Raw genomic sequence first — 26,396 nt, forward strand, 5'->3', positions numbered from 1 at the left:
AACAAATAACTGAAACTGAAACTCCCAAGAAGAATATTTTTTTCCAGTGAAACGAACACGGAAGGATTCAAAGTGATGTGAATTCATGTTTTTGAATAGCTATGAAAACTACAAAGACTCAAGAAAGCAACTAGAATGACCAAGAACAAAATTCCCAAGTGGTAGGACTGATTGTCGATGAACAGTCAACCAAAAACCAAGATTTTCAAAAAAAAACTTAGAAGGAACCACTGATGACTCTATGAAACAAGACAACCAAGAGAAGGCTCTAATACCATGTCAATTTTCTGCTGAATGCCTCTCAAAGTGAGAGTCTTTCCATTATATAGAGAAAATAAAGATTACACATCCCTAAAGATCCGTCATTCTATCTCTAAAGATCAGCTATTCTATCTCTACAAATCTGCTATTCAATCCCTCTAAATCTGCCTTGCTATCCCTTCAAATCAACTATTCTATCACAATATTTATTTCTTTGATTCTACAACAAATGTACATGATCATGCTAATTTATATCACTATATAGTTACATTAATATATACAATCATTTAGTTTTCCATCATGCTAACAGTCTGAATATGACCTGTCCTCCACAATGGTTGACCCTATTAAATGTTTTTGTCTTCCTTGTCTTAACTACTTATACTATGTCGTGCAGGTTTGGGCTGTTCTAAAACCCGGTTACTTGGCCTTACTAAACAATCCTTTTGATGCAAAACTACTGGACATAATTGTTTTCGATGTGCTTCCAACTTCTAATGGGAAGGGAGAGAATGCGGTATACTTAGCAAAGGAAATAAGAGAAAGAAATCCTTTGCAATATGCATTTAAGGTCTGCTTCCAGTCAAACACTACAGAAAATTCTTTTATGGTGTTTTAGCATTGCTGGAACTTGAACTCAATTTTTGACCATTGTGATTTCTTATTTCTTGGTTACATGTTCATTTTGTTAGTGCTCTACTACTACAGAGTGCTAATTTTATTACTCAAGATATATATGTCAAATAAAATTGTGTATTTTAGTTGCTTATCATGCACACTCACCTGAATGTGCCTGAACCTGAAATTATCTTGTTTTGAAAGCAAGACTGGGTACAAACAAGAGATTTTGTGCACATACTGAAGTAGTAGTTTAGGTTAATCAATTAGATGTTCTATTCTTAAACCTGTATGATGGCTTGTAAATTATTTTAGCTGCTGGAATGGAGGAGATGATTTAACCTAAACCAATCATGTCTGCCCTATAACATTAAGTAATGATTGAGCTTGTTTCAGTTTACACTGTTTACTTCTTTTTCCCATATATTCACCATTCAAGTAGCGTTGATAGATTCTACTAATCTTAGGAAGTTTAATTCAGGAAAAAGTAGAAACTGACCAAATAATTTAGCCAAACTAATGAATTTTCTTTTTAACTATCCAGCAACTTCTTGGTCAACCAAGATATGTGGGGAAGTCACTTTTTTCCTCAACGTAATATTGCAGTCTTTCGGGAAATCCATTTTCTGTTTCTTCCCCCCTTAATCAAATAGTTGTTCAGTGTGACATGATATGGAGTTGTATGTCGCAAATATAACTAACCTCTTTTTTCTTTATTTAGTAAGTTATCTCATTATTGCTGGATTTACTTCTCAAAGAGTGCATCTTGTTTTGCTTGCTTTTGCATAAAACTGACAGTTGTAATGGCTGAAAGGTTTGTTGTGGGAACCGTAGCATAAGGATTAGAACCACGAGCCACGCCAAAGTCGATGATTGGATATGTGCAATTAATGATGCTGTTCTTAAACCTCCAGAAGGTTGGTGTAACCCTCACCGCTTTGGTTCTTTTGCTCCATTGAGGGGGACAACTGATGATGCCACTCAAGCTCAGTGGTTTGTAGATGGGAAAGCAGCATTTGAGGCAATTGCTTCTTCAATAGAGAGTGCAAAATCTGAGGTTGATCTACCAACTTTTTACATCACAATCATAAATTTTCTTACTGCAGATAGTTCCACCTAATTTAATCTTATGCAGATCTATATAACAGGATGGTGGCTTTGCCCAGAGCTGTACTTGAGACGTCCATTTCACAGCCATAGCTCCTCTAGACTTGATGCATTACTTGAGACTAAAGCTAAAGAAGGGGTCCAGGTGCATATGCAACTGATCTCTACCTAACATGTTTAACTTTGTAAATAATTGAGTAAATTAGTTACCTTTGTAAAGATATGACACCTGAACCTAACTCAACCCCAAAAGCTAGCTCATGAGGGGAGGTTTGTCCAAGTCCATATTAGGAGACCAAATTCCCATCCCTCTACCGATGTGGGTCTTCTTAACACTCCCCGCACGCCCAAACCTCAACTGGAGCGTGAACACTTCTAAAATGGGGGCCCAACATCGGTGAACAACAAATTGGGATGGGCCTGACACTGATACCATGTAAAGATATGGCACCTGAGCCTAACTCAACCCCAAAAGCTAGCTCATGAGGGGAGGTTTGTCCAAGTCCATATAAGGAGACCAAATTCCCATCCCTCTACCGATGTGGGTCTTCTTAACACTCCCCCGCACGCCCAAACCTCAACTGGAGCGTGAACACTTCTAAAATGGGGGCCCAACATCGGTGAACAACAAATTGGGATGGGCCTGACACTGATACCATGTAAAGATATGGCACCTGAGCCTAACTCAACCCCAAAAGCTAGCTCATGAGGGGAGGTTTGTCCAAGTCCATATAAGGAGACCAAATTCCCATCCCTCTACCGATGTGGGTCTTCTTAACACTCCCCCGCACGCCCAAACCTCAACTGGAGCGTGAACACTTCTAAAATGGGGGCCCAACATCGGTGAACAACAAATTGGGATGGGCCTGACACTGATACCATGTAAAGATATGGCACCTGAGCCTAACTCAACCCCAAAAGCTATCTCATGAGGGGAGGTTTGTCCAAGTCTATACGATGTGGGACTTCTTAACAACCTTTACCTCAAAAAAAAAAGATTATAATTTGCATGTATAATTATTCTTATGCTTTAATGCCTGCCAACAGTAATAAGTCTCACATTTGTTGAAAGACATTTACTCAAGTCACTTGTGATAAAGATTAGGAACTAGGCATTTGTCTTGCATCTAGACACATTGTGTTTAACAGAGACACAATGAAACTAGAGTGTTTACATGTAACTAAGTGTATCCAGCAATTTTGATGTGCATTCTGCTCATACTAAGAATTTCTAGTGCTTTACTTGCTTTCTGAAGTGAAAACGAATATGCCTGAGCATTTGCTGAATTTTGATTAGATGGTATATCAAGTAGTTATGTACAAATGTCTGTGTACTTTATTTGTTTATCGATCTTTATTTAAAGAAAGTATCTGTTATTAGATTCTACATTCAAAAAACAAATGAGTAATGTATGTGTTATTTGGCCATAGAAAATGTAGATGGTAATAGGTGCATTAAATGGTTGACCATGGTTCGCTTGATAATACCACTTCGTTATTCATATTGGATCTTGGTATCCTTATCTTAAAAAAAATTTATTCTGTAAGAGAAGGGATCATGCTTACATCTCATTGTTCTTTTTTCATTGTTCACTACAAGACTTTTTAAAGTTAGAAAGGAATCAAGGATACAAAAAGAAGTGTTTTCTATAAAGAACTGTTTTCTATACAATTCTTCCATTGTGATTTTTAAGATCCAGTCTAACTTCTAAAAATATATGTTGATGCAGATTTATGTTCTTCTCTACAAGGAGGTTTCTATTGCTTTAAAGATTAACAGTTTATACAGCAAAAGAAGGCTTCTGAAAATTCACAAAAATGTTAAAGTCCTGCGATATCCGAACCATTTCTCCGCAGGGATCTACTTGTGGTATGCAGTTAAGAATTTAATACAGCATAGACTCTGATGTAGTCATGATTTAGAATAGATTTCCCATCTGTATCTACACTCTATGTATATTAATTCCTTCTATTTTATAAGCTTATTAAAACTAAAACGTGGTTTCTACATGCAGGTCGCACCATGAAAAGCTTGTCATTGTGGACAACAAGATTTGTTACATTGGAGGTTTAGATTTATGTTTTGGCCGGTATGACACAAGAGAACACAAGTTGGCTGATCAGCCTCCTTTTATTTGGCCTGGGAAGGACTACTATAACCCAAGGTAAGCTAGCTATGATATGTATGTGACCTACTCATGAACTTGAAATTTCCTTTGTCAAGTTTGTATTTATAACTTAAAGCAAATAGATATGGGCGCCATTATATTTCTTAACAGGAGTTCTTTTCGAACTCCTTTAGTTAGTATGTGTTTGAGAATAGGTCTTCATTAGCATTCAGATGATGAAATAAATATATTTGTAACCTGTTGAAGTTAGAAATGGAATATGTAGATTTTGAAAAGATTCCACCATAAGTAACATAGTTGAAAGAGCTATTGCTCTCCATGTTGAAATTGTGCCGACGGATTTAAATCAAATTTAGTTATCTATTTTTCTGCTTTGTCCCAGAAATGTGACAATTTGAGGCAAAAGAAGGGAAACTAATGGAAAGTTACACAATTTGTCTCCCTTCTTTGGTTTGCATGTTACTTATCTAGTATTCGCGTAGTTTAATGTGGAAGGAGGAGGTTAAATTTTCTATTAATTTCCTCTTGTATGTCAAACTAAAAGAAAAGAAGCAAACAACTTTCCTTCATTTTGTCTTCAATTTTCCTTAACTTACACAGTGAGAGAGAGAGAGAGAGAGAGAAAGAGAGAGAGAGAGAGAGAGAGAGAGAGAGAGAGAGAGAGAGAGAGAGAGAGAGAGAGAGAGAGAGAGAGAGAGAGAGAGAGAGAGAGAGAGAGAGAGAGAGAGAGAGAGAGAGAGAGAGAGAGAGAGAGAGAGAGAGAGAGAGAGAGAGAGAGAGAGAGAGAGAGAGAGAGAGAGAGAGAGAGAGAGAGAGAGAGAGAGAGAGAGAGAGAGAGAGAGAGAGAGAGAGAGAGAGAGAGAGAGAGAGAGAGAGAGAGAGAGAGAGAGAGAGAGAGAGAGAGAGAGAGAGAGAGAGAGAGAGAGAGAGAGAGAGAGAGAGAGAGAGAGAGAGAGAGAGAGAGAGAGAGAGAGAGAGAGAGAGAGAGAGAGAGAGAGAGAGAGAGAGAGAGAGAGAGAGAGAGAGAGAGAGAGAGAGAGAGAGAGAGGGAGGGAGGGACGGAGAGAGAGAGAGAGAGAGGGCATCTTATTAAAATTTAAATTTGATTGATTAAATGAATTTCTATTCTTGAAACTAGTGAAACTCATATTAATAGTATCATTAATAGTTGTCTCAAATGTTAGAGTACCATGTAAGAGCAATGTTCTAGGCCTCCATTAGATTATTTAGTTTGATTCAATAAAAGTTTCTTGTTTGGTGGGTGTTCTATTAGACTCATATTTGTCCAACTTATTGCAATCGAATATCTAATTTAGCTTGAGATGATTCAAGTTGATATCAATTTTGTAGATGGAGAATGAAAAGAATTAGAGCATTCTCTTAAGTTGACTGGTTGTAGAGGTCACTCAAACCCATATGCAGCAAATGTAATATTTAATTATCTAAATTGTCATTATTATCCAGAGAGTCCGAGCCAAATTCTTGGGAAGATGCCATGAAAGATGAACTAGAGCGGGAGAAATATCCCCGAATGCCATGGCATGATGTCCACTGTGCTCTTTGGGGACCACCTTGCCGAGATGTTGCCAGACACTTCGTTCAACGCTGGAATCATGCTAAGGTTCTTTTCTACTCCTCAGTGTACTTCTTGACGAAATTTCAAGTTGCTAATTTTTCTGACCATTGATGCAGAGAAGCATAGCTCCAAATGAACAGACTATACCACTGCTTATGCCACAGCATCATATGGTTCTTCCACACTACATGGGCAGAAGCAGAGAAATTGAGATCGAAAGTAAGACAGCTGAGCTGCACTCGAAAGATCTGAATGGACAAGATCCATTTCCGTCTGGGTCACCACCGGAAGATATCCCGTTACTTTTACCCCAGGAAGCTGATTGTGATGAGGTTTCCTGTGCTGACGAGAAGTTGACTGGTTTGGTCTCTAGTCTATTACTTAAGTTTGATTTATTTTTAGTTAACACTTTGTCATTAGGTCTGAAGATATATTTTCAGATGATCTTCATCACCTAGATCTCCAAAGCCAAATGAAAACTCATCAACTAGATAATTGGTGGGAGACACAAGAGCGAGTAGCAGAAGTGGTTTCAACTGATAAAATAGAAGATGTTGGTCCTCGAACCCGTTGTCACTGTCAGGTTAGCTTAACATTATATAGTACAATGAGGATGTCATTTGGTGGTGTATTGGGTAGTTTTTACATTCTGCTTATAAAGGTATAATGATTATTGACATTGTTTAGTATCTAGTCCTTATTGCTCAAGGATAAAAACAAGGAGAAAATTAAGGTTAATTTGAGCTAGTATTAGAACCTTGAAAGTAGACAACTTGAAGAAATTCTAAATATAAGTCTGGCGGAGAAAGTATCGGCTGGACTCCCTCCCCCTTTGGGTGCACCATTAGAGGATAAAGATATTGAACAAATGAAGGTAGGGATTAGTTGCAGCCACTTAGTCAAACATTACTTTAAATATTTTTTACTTTCTGCTGATAATGTTTAGGTTCATAATATTCCTTTAAACTACTTCCTAGATGACCTGAAATTTAATTCATTTTCTTGTTTACTCAGTTTCGCATATGTTTCAGTTAATTCTCTACTGCCATTGACATTTCTTATGGTTAACTTGTCATAGGTCATTAGAAGTGTCAGCCAGTGGTCTGCTGGAACAACTCAAACTGAAGACAGCATTCACAAAGCTTATTGTTCTCTTATTGAGGAAGCAGAACATTTTGTGTTCATTGAGGTATGCACTAATTACAATTGATTGTCAGAGCTTTGTGTTCATTGAGTTATGCACTGATTAACCACAAAGACGATACTGATTGTCAAAGCTTTTCTGCTTTGAGGTAATACTGGAAAACACACATTATTTTCAGCTATATGGAGTTTAGTAAGTGCTATCTTCTGATCCAATCTCTACACTATGGAATGCTAATATCCATCTTGTCAACCTTAAGTTGACTTCCACCAGTGGCTCAGTGGGTTTATTGTTGTTAATGTCCAGTTACAAGTGTACTCTTCTTGTTCTGAATCTCTGAATGTTTTCTGTTTCTGATTTGTTTTATGATGGTTATGAGCAAAAATATAGTAAAGAAGCTCACTTATCAAATGAAAACTCATGCTTTTATTTGCAAAACTTTCAGAATCAATTTTTCATCTCGGGTCTTGCTGGAGATGAAATTATACACAATCGTGTAGCTGATGCTATATACAGACGTATAAGGCGAGCACACAAAGAAAATAAGTGTTTCAGGGTTATAATAGTCATCCCACTATTACCTGGTTTTCAGGTAGGCATCTTCTCTTCACGTTGGAGACTGTAAGTTGGTTTTTGAGTTTTCATGTTTCATATTTAGCTTCAAAATTACAGGGAGGCCTGGATGACATTGGGGCAGCAACTGTGAGAGCCTTAATGCACTGGCAATATCGGACTATTAGCAAGGGCAACACTTCAATACTGCACAATCTTAATGCTCTATTGGGTCCAAAAACTTGTGATTACATATCTTTTTATGGTCTCAGGACGTATGGCCAGCTTTCTGATGTTGGCCCTATGTTCACGAGTCAGGTAATTTCTTGAAGATCTAACAGTACAAATCAATTAACTGAAACTCACTTATATAGTAAGATAGGTCCATACATTGGCATGGACTGTCTTTGAATTGCTAAGAACCAGTCAATCTAATATTTGTATGATCAACTTTAGCCTCCAAGAAAATTGATGTATATACTAGGCGGAAGTTTGAAAATGAAAATTCTTTAACCAAGCCTGAAGGGTTAACTCATTCTACTGTTTAGTATGTAATGTTTATCATTTTCTGTCAATGTTTGCTCTTCTTTCTCTAACATGCAACCTGTATCTATGCAAGCTTACTTGATTTTGATTGTTCGAAAATTTGGTGTTTTATTGCCCTAAAAGTTCTCCAATTTTAACACAGGTCTATGTACACAGTAAAGTGATGATAGTGGATGACCGTATAGCCATGGTTGGATCATCTAATGTAAATGACAGAAGTTTGCTTGGATCTCGCGACTCTGAGGTAAATCTGTTCTAGGCCATTAGCATGTGAAGAACATGAAATCTTACTCCCTATAAGAAAGTCTATTTCTCTTCGGAGAAGAAGAGAAACAGCCATTACTTCCTGGGAATAGCTCATCTACGTTCACATGGTAATACAAATAAATATTAGAACCATTGTGGACTTCTGTTTTGCAAACATTCTAATGTCTTATTGCTAGAACTGTCACTTGAGAGTCTGTAAGACTTTTTTCTTCTTTTAAGGAAACATATTATAGAAGCAAAACCCTAAACACTGCACAAAAATTAGAAAACGAAACACATCCAGCGTTTATCTGGATAAATCTCGCTTTTGTCAGTGAATTGGTTCATTTACCACAGGAAACTGTAGATTCATACCATTTTCACCTTGAATTTCTGTCTGTCGATTCATATAGTTGGTTCATGTATACCTTGCTTATACCACACATGCTGCTTGTGAATGAGAGCTGTCCCCAGTCGAAAGATAAATGTATGACTTTCTAGCTTTTAAACTTCATGAGGCTTCACATTTCAATTTCTACCTTGGATATCTGCAATTGAATTCTTTCAGCTACGCATCTCCAAAAGCCGTATCTTGTTCTGTAGATACTTTTAAACAATAGATTAAAAAAAATATTTACAAAAAAGGAACTTCTGACAGAAAATTGGTTGTTCCAGATTTGTGTAGTCATTGAAGATAAAGATTTCATTGATTCAACCATGGACGGAAAACCTTGGAAGGCTGGAAAGTTTGCTTTTAGCCTTCGGGTTTCTTTGTGGGCAGAGCACCTTGGTTTACGTGCTGAAGAGGTCAGTGATGCTTCAAACTTCCAATGGCATAAGATTTCCTCTCATGGATGTCACATGTCTTGACATGCAATACTTTTATACATATGTTTTAAATACAGCAACTAAAGGCCATCCTTTCTTTTCCAGACTTGTCAAATCAAAGATCCCGTGGCTGACTCTACTTACAAAGATATATGGATGGCAACTGCAGAGGTGAGACTGGTGTTCTTACTTTAGTTGATTGCCTTTTAAAGAAAAGCAATACAAAAATATGATAATACTAATTCTCGAAAGAAGCACAAAATAATTCTGCCATATGCCTATCTTTTGGTAATGATACATGGATACACTAACATAGAAAGAAAGCTTCCGGGTATGACAGCAGTTCCATTATCACTCTATCTGCTTGTTTTAGTTATTTAATTGCCTTTATGTAATGCCCATTGACAGAAATATCATTTCTATGTAGTAGCCATGCCTGAAATCTTGTTCAAACTGCACAATCTGGTCACTTAGATTTTCATCTCAGAGAATCAATAACTCTTTGTATCTCTTATATTTCAGTCAAATGCCACGATTTACCAAAATGTATTCTCTTGCATCCCAAATGATCTTATTCACTCAAGGTACGTGACTACCACATCGACTTTCCACCATCTTTTTCTCTTTTAATTTATGGAGGCGAGGGCAGAGTAGTTAGTAGTGCAAAGTCTTTGATCATGCTCAGTTGCTTATGTTATCTAATGTCATCCTGGAATGCAGGTCTGAACTTCGACAATGTATGAACCATTGGAAAGATAAGCTTGGGCACACAACTATTGATCTAGGTGTTGCTCCTGATAAACTTGAATCTCACGTTGATGGGGAAGTAGATGTAGTAAATACGAAAGAGAAGTTAAAGTCAGTCAAAGGACATCTTGTTACTTTTCCCTTGGAGTTCATGCGCGAGGAAGATTTGAGACCGGTGTTTATGGAGACCGAGTTTTATACTTCTCCTCAAGTGTTCCATTAAGCTACAAATTAAGTTGTGATATGTAGATATGTAGGCTCTGTGTTTGAGAACGTGTACATATGTTCTTATTATGTATATATATTGGAATGCATTTTAGGACTGAAATTTCTTGTGTTTCAAGATACCAAACCGATTTTCTTCCCCTGGGTATTTTAGAAACCAACCTTATTCTTTTAGGAACTACCTGACTTTGTCCATCCAAATATATCCTTGTGTTTCCTGAAAATAATATATAGTACTAGTATATATATGTGTGTTAATTGCTGTTCAAATCTTCTATTTACAATTTATGTTACACTCTATATAATAAGTGACTTGAGCATAACTTATTACTTTTTCTGTTTTAATTTGTTTGATCTGCTTTTTAAAAGAATGATCATTTTCTTCTTCTTTTTTAATACCTTTTATTTTTTGACATGACATATTCAAACAATAATATTCAAAGATATTTTAATATATTTGACGTTTTTTTAGTTTTACACTACAAAATCTTCTTTAATTTCATGTCAAATTAAATATTTCCTCTGTCCCTAATTACTTGTCTACTTTCGAATTGTCACACCTATTAAGAAAATAATGATTGACATAGTGAGTTTATCATTTTACCTCTATTAATTATGAAGTGGATGAATTAAAAAATTGAGATTTTCAAGAAATTTTATCTTTTTCAAAGTAATTGATTGAGGGTATAATAGGTAAAAAAAATTGTCTTTTTTTTATATGTCAAATTAAGGACAAGTAATTAGAGACATAGAAGTAAGTAGTACTTAGCAATTTAATAGAGTTTAATGCAACCTCCGAACGAATGAGAATTTTCCATATCCCATTTCCCAATAGAGAACAAGGCGGGAATTTTTGGCGCCATTTCATTTTTGATAGTGAAAATTCCTCTACATAAACCTCCCACTCACTCTACAAACCCTAACATTCTCAGAAACTTGTCTTCAATATTCCTTCTTCCAAAAATGGCAGAAAATCAAATCAACTCTCCTGAGATCACAGAACCTTCTCCCAAGATTCAGAAACTGGACCACCCCGAAAATGGCAATGTCCCTGAAATCCCCTTTTTCCGAGTGAAGAAGCTCTCTGAAAACGCTGTTTTGCCCTCAAGAGCCTCTTCTCTTTCTGCTGGTTACGATCTATCCAGGTTTGCTCTCAGACTTTCACTAAGTTTTTTTTCGTTAAATCCATGTGGTAGTTCGAAATGTTTTTTCTAAATTGTTTGTTTTCTTGGTGTACAGTGCTGCAGAGACTAAAGTTCCCGCCAGAGGCAAGGCTCTAGTACCCACAGATCTCAGCATCGCTGTTCCTCAAGGAACCTATGCTCGTATTGGTAATTTCTTTCTTACTTTTTGAAATCTAAAAATATTCGTGATAGATTTTTTCCAGTTTTCTTAGTGTGTGTTCCCTGTGATTTTTTAATTCCCTCATGTTTGGTGGACAATATTTTTTTGGGGAAAATTCTTTAGGGTAAGAAAAGCAAGTGTTATTCCCCATTGATTATGTCAGTTTTACCTTTCAACACAACTTATCTCCATTCCTACCACATCCCTATGATTGCTCACGATTGATATTTTTGGGGTGTTTTTTCGTTTGGTTATAGCGCCTCGATCTGGTTTGGCATGGAAGTATTCTATAGATGTTGGAGCTGGAGTCATAGATGCTGATTATAGAGGGCCTGTTGGGGTAGTGTTGTTCAACCACTCTGAAGTTGATTTTGAAGTCAAGGCTGGTGATAGGATAGCTCAGCTTATTGTTCAGAAAATTGTCACACCAGAGGTTGAGGAAGTTGATGATCTCGACTCAACTCTGAGAGGCTCTGGTGGCTTTGGATCCACCGGAGTGTAAAAAAAGTGGTCAGTATTAAAATATTGAAGTATGTAGTTTGGTAGGTTTTGACTAATGTTCGAATTCTGGGTAATACTAAAATCCCAGTAGTTGGTTTAGAGATTAAGCAGTGGGAGATTTTGGAATTGTATTTTTGGATCAAATGTACATCTCACTGATCTTAAATTGCCTCGGTGCATATTGATCTATATTATTAAGTACTTAATGAGTATATTGTTCTGACTTAATGCAAGCAGCAATGTGTTTATCTGTTACTAACTTCATCTTATGAGGGCATATCCATCATGTTTCCTCTCCTAACTTATCTCATTTTCACGAATTGAGGATATTGTAGGTGATGCCATGTCATCATCGGAACGATCTATTGGGATGAAAAAACCTAAAGCGAAGAGAAAAATCAATGAAGGTTTTTTATCTGTTATGAGGAAACTTCTATCTGAACGAAAACGGCTTCTTGAGTTGTTGGCAAAGTCAATTGCTGAGAGGCAACTAGATATGGAGAGAAAAGATGAGAGTTTTGAAATTAATGGAAGTTAAAGAAGAAAATAGAATGTTAGGAGTATTATGTAATTTAGATTCTATTAGTGAACCAAATGTTCGTGAATACATTCGACAAGAACAAAAATGAATAGTAGCTAAAAGAAGTCAACAATGTCATCTAGCACAACCATAACAGTCCCATGTTCCAACACAACTCTATTTTGATGAGGATGATGGATTTGTAATCAACCTACTAGTACTAAGTTATTGTTATAATTTTGTAAAGTATTATGTTATTTAATGGATTTAACCTACTAGTATAATTTATATTATGTTATTTAATGATTATTGTGTTATTCATTAACAATATGTTTTATTTGCATTTTTCATTCTAGTGATGGTTAAGTCTCAGTTTTCTAAATTCACAATTAATATGTAAGGTTGGGCACCGGATCGGTATGAATTGGTATTGGACCGGAACGAACAATTTGATCGGGTTGTTGATTGGTATTGGGATGAACATGACTGCAATTATTGGGATGGAGACTCGGTTTCATCCTGTCCCATTATATATCGGGATAGAATCGCGATGGACCGGAATGGACCTAATGGAACGGGATGGGATAAATTGGACGGCACATATAGCTATTTCAATTTATTTTTTATTTTTTTGAGTTATTTTGAATTATGAAAATAGGAATATTTTTTTATTTTTCTAAGTTTAATAGTTTATAGTATTTAACTTTGAAAATTTAAAATGTAATTTTACTTAAGTTTATTTTAAAGATATTTTAAATTTTTTTTTACTTATATAAGTTTGTAAGTTAAGTTTAATAAAGTTTTTTTTAAAAAAGTTTTTGAGCTTATGTTATAAGTTTTCAAGATTTGAATCTTTCGAAGTTTATAAGTTATTAAGTTATACTTATAACTTGTAATTTAAATAACTTAAGTTTGTAATTTTAAAAAATTAAATAAACAAAAAAAATACTAATAGAAGTATAAAACAATGACACAAATACTATTTTTAATTTTAATTATAAATGATTTATTGGAATCGGGCTGAATGATACCGGTACCAAATCATGATACCGTTTCGTTTCGTGTACCGATTCAATGTATCTCATTCTGTCCCGAATACTATCGGATCGGAATGGTACCGGTACAACTTGGTCCGGTGCCCAATCTTACAGTAATATGCATCGATATAGTAATGGCTATGTTAATTGGGCAAGTCAAACACTATCATTTTCATAGCCGTTTGAAATTGCTTGAGTCTTACAGTAATATGCATCGATATAGTAATGGCTATGTTAATGGGGCAAGTCAAATGCTATCATTTTCATAGCCGTTTGAAATTGCTTGAGTTGTACAATTATAGGCCTTAATTTCCTTGTTGACATGGTGCAGCAAAGTGGCTTTTGCTTTCTTATTTTCTTGGGCTGACTTTAGCTACACGTACATTTAACTCATTGTTTAGTCCGGTCCTATGTTAGGGAAACTTCCCAGAATTTATGGAGCAGAAAATTCAACACTTTTCCTTCTGTAATTTATCATTCTTGCACCACTTGGAAGTATTCTCTAATGGAGAAATATTGTCAATAACTATTCATATACTCGATTCCAACTTGTTTGGGACTGAGGTTTACTTAAAGAGCACCTAGTTCTAAGACTTGTTTGATCTAATAGAATGATTTTTTGTTGTATCTAGAGTTCTAGACTAATACCAATCCATTTCGTGAATAAACTATGAAAAAAAATAAACTAACCAAAGGCAGGTAGATGGAGAACACGAGAGACAGAAACTTGCGTTTTCTATCAAGTGTTATTTTGGAGTAGTTACAGGGTAAATATGCTGACAGAAATGCTTAGAATGAAAGAAGAGTACAATTGCTGAAATATCATCTACAGCTATCCCTCTCCTCTTACGTTTCCAAGCACGAACAGCACATTGAACAAGATGCTTGGCTGCTTTTGCCCTATCTGGAGTTTCAGATACAATTTCTACAGCCTCTTCATTCGATATAACATCCCATACCTGCATTTAAGAAACTACACTTTAGTAGTCATCAAGGAAATTACACTTAAAACGAAGATTTCACAAAGTCTATGCAATACAATGTTGTTATTGTGGCCATGGCCTTCTGTTGAACTGATGAATCTTTAATCATTTACATATGCTTATCACTTTAGATAATATACCTACTTTTGTTCTTATGTGTGCATAATTAAGAAATATGATAAGAGTAGTATATTTGGGGACAATCCAGAAGGCCAAACATACCCCATCTGTTGCCAGCACAACAAATTGGTCTTTGCTTGTGATATGCCTTTGAGTCACGTCAGGCACTGAAATTAGACCAAAATCTTTCACGCAATAGTCCCCGAAGGCTCTAGACATTGCCAATCCAGGGGAGGATTCATCGGGCAGCCATAATCGGTGCACCCCAGATTCATCATCTAAGCAAAATACTCTACCATTACATTGCAGTATTCTCTCAGTTTCCTCTGCAAGAAAAAGAAACATCAAACTAAAATACACATATATCCATTATATTGGAGTGTCATGTACAGCGGGGAGCATAGAGAGGAAGATAGAGGTATATATAGGACTCACGAGGTAGATTAGGCTTGAAATCAACAGTGAGCTGAACTGGTACCAAGTTGCCATCATCGCAAGTGGTAGCTAATACTGCACGTGAGTCGCCAACATTTGCTACAAATAAAACCTCACCCTGCAACACACTTAACATTAAGATAATTAAGCAAATTTTGCTGATCAGGGAACTATGAAGTTCATATTTCTGTAGAGATATAAAACATAAACTTAAAAACTGTTAGGCTTCAAACTACTACCTCACCCAAGGTTTAGTTTACTCCCTCCATTTTAAACATTCAATAATTCAGCATACTTTTCTTACATTGAGTTTTACTTATAATCTGTTAAATATTTATCTAAAGGGGACACTCAAAAGCACAACATGGCTCTACACAACAAGGTTTAGTTTACTACTCCATTTTAATTTGTTTATCTTACGTTGCATTTTTATACATTCTACATATTTTTAGTTTAAGATCACAGATTCAAAAAAAAAATTACTTTCATAAACTCTATGCCAAGTCAAAAGTCTAAACCTGACAAACAAATTGAAACGGATGGAGTACTTTTTACAAAGCTAAGTTGGCAAAAATTGGAGGACAAGACAAGAATTACCAGATAGCTGAAGCAATTACCTGTCTGACTATTGTCAAAGCAGTGGTTCCACTGTAAAATGTATCAATTTTGGGATGGTGTTCCAGCTCCTGATCCACAGTTGCACATGCCTTTAAGAAGGACTCTTTCCATATGTTAAACCTTTGATCCTTTTTATCCAAATCTGGATCAGCTGAAGCCTCAGCTAGACTCTCCTGCCAAATGCAAAGCAACGATGATACTATCGATTCCCGAACCTGCTTTGACACAAAATGACCCCAAGGACCATGCCCATCAAATATACCACAGAATGCCATGTCATGTTGGCAACCAAATTCCTGCAATGGTACAAAGAATCCATCATCATATACAATGCTGGATCTAGGATTTTCACTCATGGGGTTCGAAAAATAAAATTTTTAAAAATAATGCAGTCCCTATGAATCATCCAAATCTACCCTATATATACTGTGTAAATTTTTGTCGAGGGGGCTCAGGTGAATACCCTTCCGCCCCTCTAGATCTGCCACTGATCATATATAGCTCAAACCAAAAGAAACTCTATAGATACCACAACTGAGACTAGTGACTTAGTATTGATCACAAATAGGGAAGTAATTGATATATACCTCCCAAACAATGAAGCAATCTTGATTTACGCCTTTTTCACCCCTCCTTGAGAATAATGAAGCAAAATTCTTAGAACCATCAACATTTACAGTCCCTGAAGACCTTAATATCAAGTCATTTCTCTTGGCTTCTTTAGCCATAGCTTCAACAGCATCTCTACCATCATATTTCCCATTTCCAGAACTATTCTTTCTTTTCTTCAAGGAAAAAGACCTTGCTAATCCATTAAACATTGAAGAAAAATGCCCCATTTCAACCTTTCTTTAATTTAACTACCCAAATACCCTCCTGCAGAAGAAAGGCAAGAAAATCTTGAGATTTATAGGTACAACAACCCCAAAAATATGCATATCATATTTAGTAAAAAACTGAAAAATACACACACACCCCATGACATGAATCAAGTAATTAGATATACTTAGCTGAGGTAAAAAGGGATGTGATCCGAGTCAGAAAGTTAAGAATCTACAGGTTTTAAAATTCAGAAATATCCAAAAATGATGAATCTGAAGAAGGATTAAAGAACCTTTTAACTATGCAAGAAAAGCAGAGAATATACAAACTCCAACTCGGAATTCCAACAACATAAAAATGTCAGAAGAATGAACAGATACCCATTAATCCATTAACACTAGACAATTCCCACCATGTCTTTTTTAACATAAACATAGAAAGACAACTTCTTTACACTTGAAAAACCATGTCCCTTTTTTACCATTTTTCTCAATTACCAAACACAGTTAAATTAGCTGATAACATAAAAACAAGAAAAAAAACCAAATAACTTTTGCAACAGATTATTGAAAATTGAACCCTCGTCCACAAGATGAAAGTTCAACCAACAAACCTATCAAGATTCACTAAAAAGTTTAAAACTTGACTACTCCATATCTCTTTTTCTTCATTTTCTTGGTAAAAAAAAAGTCCCAAAAAAGAAAACAACTTGCTTAACCAAATAACACCCTTATGTTACTGAAACAGGGCAAAAAGGAAAAGACCATGTGAACCACCTTTGGTTTAACTTTGCGGTTGAATATGGTCGGAGAATTGGCCGGAGAGTTATTGACAGGTCGGAAAATCAAAAAAAAGATTGCCGGAAAATGACGAAATTCGAAGTGGGTAAGCTGAGAAATCGAGAGAAAAGAAGAGAATCCATTAAAAGATTACGTTGGTTTATGATCCTTTAAAAGGAAAGAGAAAAGGAGACAAACAGAGTTTGGTTTTATTTTTGTACAGTGACATTACTAACATACACGGTGCGTACATTAATTTAATAAACATGTGGTGTGCAACTTCCTTTGTATACCTGTATTAATTATTTTCCTCAAATAACGAAATGTCTATATTACCCTTGATTTCGTCGAGATATTTTTTTGGCCATGCATTAATTTGCAATTATTATTTTTTTAACAACCAAGTTCTAAATTCGAATCTTTTAGCTGGAAATTTTGTTGATACTCAAACGAAATAGTACAATTGCATGTACTAATAAGGAAAGTCAATAACTTTTAAAAAATTGACGTAATTTTGTTTTTTTTTTTTGTTTTTTTTTATTTTAACTTTTCACCTACATGTTTAAGATACAAGATTAAAAGTCATCTTGGTATATTTTTCATATACAATGTAGTCTAAGATCATCAAATTCAAAAAAAAATTACTTTCTTAAACTTCGTATCAAATCAAAACTTATTTTGACAAACCAATTGAAAAGATGGGAGTATTAAGTATCCAAAAATTATTATTCCCTATATTTTATTTATGGTATTTAAATGTACGATATTTTTTAGTACATATATATTTAACGCATAAACTGAATAAGGGCATATACATGAAACTACATATCAAAAATAACTTTAGAATTTAGTGGTTTTCGACATGTCGTATCAATTCGTATTAGAACATATCTTCAAAAATAAAGCAAAAATGTTAAATAAAAAAAATTCAAATATATATATATATAAAAAGTTGTGGATTTCTCAATCAAACCAACAAAAAGGAAGAATCTCCTGTAAATAGAAAAAGGAGAGATACTCATATCATGCATTCGTAGAGGTATGAAATTTCATTTTTTTTACGTCATTAGAAACTTGAAACTTTTGTTATTAGCTAAAATGGATGTTCAAATGTATATGTTAAAAAAGCATAATGACTGAAAAAATAAGATTAATCCTGATTATGGTTACAACTTATTACAACCTATGCGTTTTTAGTTCATTTTCCAAAAAGTTACGTAATAAAGAACCTTTTTTTAACGTACTAAAGAACTTATTTACCCCATTTTTGTCATGGTATATATTTGATTTCAAAGAATAATGTCATATAATTGAACGGTTTGGTTGAGTTCATAATTATGTGAGAATACTAAAAATAATTGGTGCAATCATTAGTAAAATAATTTATTTCCTTAAATAAATTTAACGACAAAATATGATATGCATCGTGCATGTATGAACAGCTGATTCCTTTTGGAAGATTAAGTATGTTTTATTGTGTTTTACTTAACATTCTCATTTACAATAATGGAAATCTCATTTTTAAATTAATAACATGATCGAATCATGTAGGTTGTCAAATATTTTGTGTTCAGAGAGTAAAATATTTAATTTGTTATTCAACTAACCATGTGAGGTAAGCTCTGAAATACAATTTCTTTGAAACATTGTAAGCTGTCAAAATGCAGTTTTTTTCTCTTAATTAAAATGAAATGATAATTCTAACTAATATCGAACAAACAATTATATAATGATTAAAATACTTGAGTAAACTAAAGACGTGGATAAAGTTGGAAGGTTGAACAAGATTGAGTTAATTAATTAAATAACTAGGCGGTCCACATTGCTGTGCGAAGTATATTATTTATAACTTTACATTATATATATTATAGTTCCTAGATAACGCAATTATGTTGATATGATTAATTATTAGTTGTTGGTTTAATAACTTTTAATTATTTAAGGGAAAAGGTCCTGATTTACCCCTAAACTTTATGATTTGGAGCTGATATACCCTCCATTTAAAAAATGGCTCATATATGCCCCTGCCGTTATAGAAATGGCTCATATATGCCCTTTTACTTAACAGAATTTTTTTTAATAAATTAAAAATTCATTTTTTTACTTTAATTTAAGAAAATGTCATGTGGCTTTTAAAATACCCACCTTCAACTCCACCATACCACCCGACCCAATTGGAAACAAAAAATCTCACCCACCCAAATTAACCTAACTCATTTCATTTCGTTATTTCCACACTCAAATGAAACCAAAAAAAATTGTGAGGGTTCCAGTGAGCTCTACAATCCTGAGTTCGGGTGATATTTGAGAAACGAATATTCAAAACTTCGATTTATCGGTGAAATGGAAGGCAAAATAAAAATAAAACGTCAAACTGCCTCTTTAGAAACTTAAGCGGCCGCAGTAGTGCCCTTCTTCCTTGGATCTGCCTCAGTTCCTAAAGTGCCCACAAAATAATAAACCCAGTTATTTATCAAGCATTTAACATACCAAAGTTTGCAAGCATCAAATATTATTACAAGAGATGCGTTATGCATCCTATATATTGCACATTTAACATTTACTTTGTTAGGGTCTATAAATTGATCCATCTTAAATAGAAACAGGTAAGCTTATATACCGTAAATCCACAACTTAAGCATAAAGTGAGTGATAATCTAATATCACAATTAGTTCTTGACTAGAGTTTGGTGTTAACCAATCTTTTTGACTTTGTTTCTACCAATTATAGTATGTTTATAGAATATTTTAGTTATGTCATTAGAGATTAGTGGAATGATAAGAGCAAACATACTTTTCGTTGTATCTATAAAAGTAATACCACAATTAGACAATTAGTTCTTGATTAGTGTTTGGTGTTAACAAACTTCTTTGACTTTATTCCTATCATTTATAGTATTGTTTATAGGGAAAAGGTCCTGATTTACCCCTAAACTTTATGATTTGGAGCTGATATACCCTCTGTTTAAAAAATGGCTCATATATGCCCCTGCCGTTATAGAAATGGCTCATATATGCCCTTTTACTTAACAGAATTTTTTTTAATAAATTAAAAATTCATTTTTTTTACTTTAATTTAAGAAAATGTCATGTGGCTTTTAAAATACCCACCTTCCACTCCACCATACCACCCGACCCAATTGGAAACAAAAAATCTCACCCACCCAAATTAACCTAACTCATTTCATTTCGTTATTTCCACACTCAAATGAAACCAAAAAAAATTGTGAGGGTTCCAGTGAGCTCTACAATCCTGAGTTCGGGTGATATTTGAGAAACGAATATTCAAAACTTCGATTTATCGGTGAAATGGAAGGCAAAATAAAAATAAAACGTCAAACTGCCTCTTTAGAAACTTAAGCGGCCGCAGTAGTGCCCTTCTTCCTTGGATCTGCCTCAGTTCCTAAAGTGCCCACAAAATAATAAACCCAGTTATTTATCAAGCATTTAACATACCAAAGTTTGCAAGCATCAAATATTATTACAAGAGATGCGTTATGCATCCTATATATTGCACATTTAACGTTTACTTTGTTAGGGTCTATAAATTGATCCATCTTAAATAGAAACTAGGTAAGCTTATATACCGTAAATCCACAACTTAAGCATAAAGTGAGTGATAATCTATCTCTAAACAAACATGTTCATTTAGTGTGAAAAAGATCAATGGATAAGAAAGAACAAATTGCTTGAGAAATGTACCAAGCAGAGGGCACCCCCGGATAAAGAGAGGAAACACAATCTGGTAAAAAAGAAACCCTCGAATTGGAAAAGGAGATAAATGTATGCCCAGAACAAAGCCATCAAGAAATCATTCTCGTCCTTGTATAGCCGAAAGAAGAGGCAATTAAGGGAAATATTTATTTAACTGTATTCATGTCCTAAAATTAGCAATCTTCACTCAAAATGAGACCGGATACTAACAAAAAAATTATTTTTGTTTCTGTTGAGGTGGAAACCATGAAATGAAATGGGTGAAGTTAATTTGAGCGGGTGGGTTTCTATTGTTTCCAATTGGGTCGGGTGGGTATAGTGGAAAGTGGGGTATTTTAAAAGCCACATGACATTTTCTTAAATTAAAGTAAAAAAAAATGAATTTTTAATTTATTAAAAAAATTTCTGTTAAGTAAAAGGGCATATATGAGCCATTTCTATAACGGCAGGGGCATATATGAGCCATTTTTTAAACGGAGGGTATATCAGCTCCAAATCATAAAGTTTAGGGGTAAATCAGGACCTTTTCCCATTATTTAAAACACAAACGTACAGATTGTCTCCAGATGCCATCCGTAGAGATAACTGAAGTGTTGGCTAACACTATAGGTAGGAAATAAAATTCTCCGAGTAACCAGAGACCGAGGTAAAATTTGAGTTTTATGCATTCAAAATTTTAATTTTTTAAGTTATTAAGTTCTAAATTAAAGTAGTTTGTATTGAATTTTTTAAATAAATGAAGAATTTAAACTAAAGTTATTGAGTTCGTAAGTAACGTAACTATGTTTGACCTAAGAAGTATTTATTACTATAAGAAGTATACTACTTTGCGTTCAATCACAGAGACATAATTAACTGGTGAAACGAATTAGTAGTAATTTTTACAACTGAGTTACCCGTCAACTCTTTGGTTGGTATAGGTTTCTGACATAAGCAATACTAGCGTAGGAATGAAATTCAAAATGAGAAAAATATACTATTAATTAGGGAAGAGAAAAGGGAATTGTGTTAATTAATCAGAAAGACAAAAGGATAGTATACATTATCTTCATGTATAAACTTCCATGTTAAGTAGGATAAAATATGATTAAGACCTTAATAACCCAGCATAGTTGAGCATTTTATGCCAATTTTATAGCAAAGGATAATATAAAGTGAGGTTTGACTTGTAAAAAATGTAGCATCCAATAATCAATGGCATCAAAACTATAGTTGTCGTACATTAATATCATAAGTTTCATATTATTAGTTCCGGTACATAAGAATTAAAATAAGGATAGTAAATGCATAATCTCAAATAAAAAACAAATTGTTCCTAATTAAATATAGTAGTATTGTAGTTTATACAAGATCTTTTAAAATCTTGATAACCGATAAAAAAAATGTTAAGAAATAATATTTGTTCTTTTTAATAGATCTTACATGGCATAAATTTAAATTAGCGACAATCTCAAAATGGATCCGAAACAGCAGCTGAGAGATTAAAAAAAAAATCTTATCCTCAAATCCCAGTTATTTGGCTGCCAAGAAAGACGGAGATAATTAATAGAAAATAAAATAGGGTAAAACATTTTAAAAAAATTATTAAAAAAAAAACAGAAAAAAACGTGACAATGGCAGTCTAAGGACTGAAATGTATTTAATCCCACATGGTGTAGACTGAACCCAGATATGGTCGGGATAAGATCCAAGAATAGCATATAGGACCCTCTTCTTGAATCATCTTAATTATTATTCTTTTTCTTTTTCTAGTAACTATTGATTTTCAATGTGTTTTTACTTTGAGCATGTGGTTTTGGACCGCAATAATGTTAGAAGATGTACCATATGATGTTTGACAATTATTCAAAATTTCAAATTTCATGAAAGCAGACTCCAATATCAAAGATATTATAAATGGCCTATAAAATTCAAAAAACATGTATTTCTCAAGTCAAAAATTCGCTAACTACAACAAGAAGGGAAAATGACGACTTGAAATCAAATTTCGTCTTTAAATTTTCAATACTTTCATCAATCGGGAGTGTAAATTGACAACAACAACTATGCAAATTGACACATGACTTCAAAACATACCGTATATTGAAGAAAGAACCTAATATTTTGAACCACAAATTTATAAATCAAAGGTGAATAAGTAGTTTTAATTGAAGAAGAAAGATGCGTGCCAAAAAGATGAGACATGGCATTTAATCTAAATTGCACTAAGAACTCACAATTAGGTCTTTCCTTAATAGGATACTTCAATATACATCATTTCTTGAAGAATATAAAATAATTACAAAGGACAAATTTACTTTAGTTACCAAATGGGAAAATATAAAATGTGTGGCATTGAAACATTATTACTAAATTAAAATATAAAGTGTGATGCCAATCAGCTAAGAAATATGTGGAGGAAATAGAAATGTCGGAGTGAGGGTCCCCTTGTGTTTACTTTACCTAAATTCTTCAATATATGTAAGTAGTAGTTATTAATTAAATATTGATATTCCTTTGACGACCAATTAAAGATTTTTTAACTTGGAAGTTTAATTCCATTTTATTTGGGTTAGATGGTCACATTCACCTATCAATGATTTATTATTTATGGTGGACCCTATAATTAATTGCTCACTAGATTCGATGGGTCGGTAACAATCCAATACAAATTAATTACCCCACTTAGCTAATTATACTTTCTACTAAATCATAATGATAAGTGTTTTCAGAATAATCCTAAGAATCAATAATTTGTTCCAATTGATCACGTAAACACACGATGAATTGTTCCTACTCCCTCCGTCCCTTTTTAGTTGTCCACTTTAGAAATGGCACACAGATTAAGGCAACAATGATTAGCTACAGTGAAGTTATAATTTTACCCTTATGACAACTTTTCACTTCAAAATTACAACCAGTTCTTTGAATTCAAGTGAAATAAATTGGAGGGAAACACCATACACTTTTAGAAATTTTCAAGAAGTGTAATTAAGGGTATAATAGGAAAAAATTTGTTGTCCTTTCTTGATTTGTCAAAATGGACAACTAAATAGGGACAACTAAAAAAGGAAATATGGACAACTAAATAGGGACGGAGGGAGTATTAAATAACTTTGTGTTCAAATTTTAAAAGATTTTTTATTTGTGTTGTGAATTACCGTTATATAGATAAGTTCATCACTTAAATTAGATTACCTCCTTTATTTTATTTATTAGCCTCAATTTGAACAAATTTGAGATTTTACGGATTTTTAAGACTAAATTAGCTACGTAACAGACGCTAGAGAATATACACTAAAACTTGAATTAAAGATACTGCATATGTCCCTAATTACTTGTCCACTTTTGAATTGACACACCTATTAAGAAAATAATTATTGACATAGTGAGTTTATCATTTTACCCTTATTAATTATGAAGTAGATGAATTAAAAACTTAAGATTTTCAAAAAGTTCTACTTTTTTCAAAGTAATTAATCGAGGGTATAATAGATAAAAAAATTGTCCTTTCTTGATTTGTCAAAATGGACAAGTAATTAGAGATAACTAAAATTAGGGACTGGACAAATAATTAGGGACAGAGAAAGGATTTAATAGAGTTACTTTATCAATATTTAATTGGTCATGAATCAAAACAAATTAATAGTTCGATTCATGCAGCTATTATGATAATAGGTGATGCTTTCATGATAGTAAAGTGTACCTCTTTATTTGAATATCCACTTACAGATTTGATTGTTATCATTTTTGCAATAGCTATATAAGGCTATTTATAAATAAAATGTACTGTTAAATATGTCGATGTACTAGATAATAGAGTTTGGAAAGGAAAATAAGAGTGTGAGACGTAAATTGCCAACAATCAAATGTGGGGCGGCAGTGGCACTGCAAAGTTATTGACTTTTCTCTTTGGAATACTGCAAAATTGGCCCTTCAATGCTCCCACTGAGTACTGACTTCATACTCTCTATAAATATTTTTTCCTAATCACTAGACATGTTTTTGTTACCTCTTATATATCCACCTTTTCATCTTTTCCTTCAAAGTCACACGTATCTAAGAATTATTAAGGACTCATTTTTCTTGGTGCAGTTATTAACATGTGACAATTGAAGAAACTATGTTGAATCATGAAAATACGAGGAAAGTGTCAACTTCAATAATTTCTTACCCTCTATCTCCCCATTCACCACATTGTAAAAAGCTTTTCGTGTATTAACTAGGCCTTTTCATGAGATAATTTTCTTTTATACTGTAACAAATTAAGTCTCAACCTCTAAAAAATAATCTTCCCTCTACTTATTAGGGTTGCCACCTTCTTTTCACTGTTTCAATCACTACTGTAGACAATAACGAAAATTAGGGCAAAGTTGTAGAAATCAATTTTCAACTAAAACTTTCGCTCTTGTTTGTGATTATTTATTCCATGTCATGGTCTTCCATGTCTAATATTAGGCTTTCCTCAGCCGCAAATGTGCGACAATACATTGTATCCAAAAAAATATCTCTAATTAGTATAATTGCGCTAAAAGCAAACTTAAGTCGATCAGTTTATAACTCGTCTGTTTGATTTTAATTAGCTTTCCAATTTAATTCGTCCACATTAGGATGACCAAATCTAAAATAAGTAAAAATCATATCTAAACCACCTCCAACATTGTGACCTAAAAACGTAAGTTAGTCAAAAAGATACCCTCATGAAAAGGCAAAAACTTGGTCCAATGCAAAATGTACAACAATTTTAATTTTGTCAAGTTATATAGGAGTATTAATGATCACTATTTGGTCATCAACCACTTCCACATGAAAGGGAATTAATAAAGTGAAGAAGAATAAATGGACACGGAATGTAGTATATAAGTTGAACTTGACTCACAGGAAAATTGAAATTACAGGATATTATCCATACTAAGGCCATGCGTCTGCAATAATAACTCACAATATGGATCAAATACAATTGAGACAATGACAACGTAATCTAGTACCCATACTTTCTTTTACTACACATGTAAAATGTATATGTACAAAGATTCTAACACACGTACGTTAAAGAATGAAAAAATGTTCCACGTTGATTGTTGATCACGAGATAGATGGTTTCCTTATAACACTTGATCAGTCCTCTTGTATTTCAGCTAGTTTTTGAGATGTGAGTTAGACCCCAATATTTTATTTAATTCGATCTAAATAGTATAATTACGATAAGTAATTACTCTATCACTCGGATACATAATTCAACTTTCATCGACTAACTTTTTCTTTTTCATTATTACGAATCCTTCCAAATCAAAAAAGTTTTATTTTGTGTGTGTTGGTGGTCCTTGCACCCACAGTGGACCAAGACAAAAGTTCTCACTTAATTTCTGCCACGGCGATAGGAGTTGCAATTAATTGTGCGTACTATGTGTTTGGATAATCAAAATAATATGTGAAGCGCCTTGACGCGTGCATGTAAAGACAATATACTTAAAATACATTTTGCCAACCACGTATTCCAACGCTCTTTTAGTATAAATTAAAATTAAAAAAAAAAACAATTGAAATTATTAAACTTCAATTGTA

At 33.8% G+C, this 26,396-nt stretch overlaps 3 protein-coding genes across 5 annotated transcripts in view; 2 read left to right on the forward strand and 1 right to left on the reverse strand.

Moving 5' to 3' along the window:
* Positions 1-10,157, forward strand: part of LOC102588987 (phospholipase D zeta 1-like) — an 18,413-nt gene extending 8,256 nt beyond the window's left edge. Inside the window, 16 exon segments of the mRNA XM_015307530.1 lie at positions 659-832; positions 1,694-1,936; positions 2,015-2,131; positions 3,717-3,856; positions 4,002-4,151; positions 5,580-5,736; positions 5,808-6,113; positions 6,116-6,274; positions 6,770-6,880; positions 7,281-7,427; positions 7,508-7,705; positions 8,076-8,177; positions 8,855-8,986; positions 9,113-9,178; positions 9,530-9,591; positions 9,728-10,157. Of these exon segments, the coding sequence (XP_015163016.1) occupies positions 659-832; positions 1,694-1,936; positions 2,015-2,131; positions 3,717-3,856; positions 4,002-4,151; positions 5,580-5,736; positions 5,808-6,113; positions 6,116-6,274; positions 6,770-6,880; positions 7,281-7,427; positions 7,508-7,705; positions 8,076-8,177; positions 8,855-8,986; positions 9,113-9,178; positions 9,530-9,591; positions 9,728-9,977 (2,514 nt within the window). The 3' untranslated portion in view covers positions 9,978-10,157.
* A 722-nt stretch (positions 10,158-10,879) lies between these two features.
* LOC102589306 (deoxyuridine 5'-triphosphate nucleotidohydrolase) lies at positions 10,880-12,052 on the forward strand. The gene is made up of 3 exons (XM_006344642.2): positions 10,880-11,124; positions 11,219-11,310; positions 11,581-12,052. Exons 1-3 carry the CDS (start codon positions 10,943-10,945, stop codon positions 11,823-11,825), a joined length of 519 nt encoding a protein of 172 aa, XP_006344704.1. The 5' UTR covers positions 10,880-10,942; the 3' UTR covers positions 11,826-12,052.
* A 2,000-nt stretch (positions 12,053-14,052) lies between these two features.
* On the reverse strand, positions 14,053-17,390 carry LOC102589637 (probable protein phosphatase 2C 34). 3 transcript variants are annotated; one of them, XM_006344644.2, is made up of 6 exons: positions 17,220-17,390; positions 16,125-16,413; positions 15,537-15,833; positions 14,920-15,037; positions 14,587-14,810; positions 14,053-14,340 (listed from the first exon to the last, which is right to left on the reverse strand). In XM_006344644.2, exons 2-6 carry the CDS (start codon positions 16,374-16,376, stop codon positions 14,128-14,130), a joined length of 1,104 nt encoding a protein of 367 aa, XP_006344706.1. In that variant the 5' UTR covers positions 16,377-16,413; positions 17,220-17,390; the 3' UTR covers positions 14,053-14,127. The 3 variants fall into 3 exon arrangements, with proteins under 3 accessions (XP_006344706.1, XP_006344705.1, XP_015163017.1); XM_006344643.2 differs by having other exon boundaries at positions 17,136-17,390; XM_015307531.1 differs by having other exon boundaries at positions 16,973-17,390.
* Between the last annotated feature and the right edge of the window lie 9,006 nt (positions 17,391-26,396).

Source organism: Solanum tuberosum, unplaced genomic scaffold (assembly GCF_000226075.1).
Source record: "Solanum tuberosum cultivar DM 1-3 516 R44 unplaced genomic scaffold, SolTub_3.0 scf00060, whole genome shotgun sequence".
Classification (NCBI taxonomy): Eukaryota; Viridiplantae; Streptophyta; class Magnoliopsida; order Solanales; family Solanaceae; genus Solanum; species Solanum tuberosum.

Excerpts from the sequence above, each read along its gene's own strand:
- LOC102589306 (XM_006344642.2), top strand. The coding sequence starts at position 10,943 with ATGGCAGAAAATCAAATCAACTCTCCTGAGATCACAGAACCTTCTCCC. Across the intron at positions 11,125-11,218 it reads GCTGGTTACGATCTATCCAG|TGCTGCAGAGACTAAAGTTC; the intron begins GTTTGCTCTCAG and ends CTTGGTGTACAG. Across the intron at positions 11,311-11,580 it reads AGGAACCTATGCTCGTATTG|CGCCTCGATCTGGTTTGGCA; the intron begins GTAATTTCTTTC and ends GTTTGGTTATAG.
- LOC102589637 (XM_006344644.2), bottom strand. The coding sequence starts at position 16,376 with ATGGGGCATTTTTCTTCAATGTTTAATGGATTAGCAAGGTCTTTTTCC. Across the intron at positions 15,834-16,124 it reads ATTGCTTCATTGTTTGGGAG|GAATTTGGTTGCCAACATGA; the intron begins GTATATATCAAT and ends GTACCATTGCAG. Across the intron at positions 14,341-14,586 it reads TTGTGCTGGCAACAGATGGG|GTATGGGATGTTATATCGAA; the intron begins GTATGTTTGGCC and ends TCTTAAATGCAG.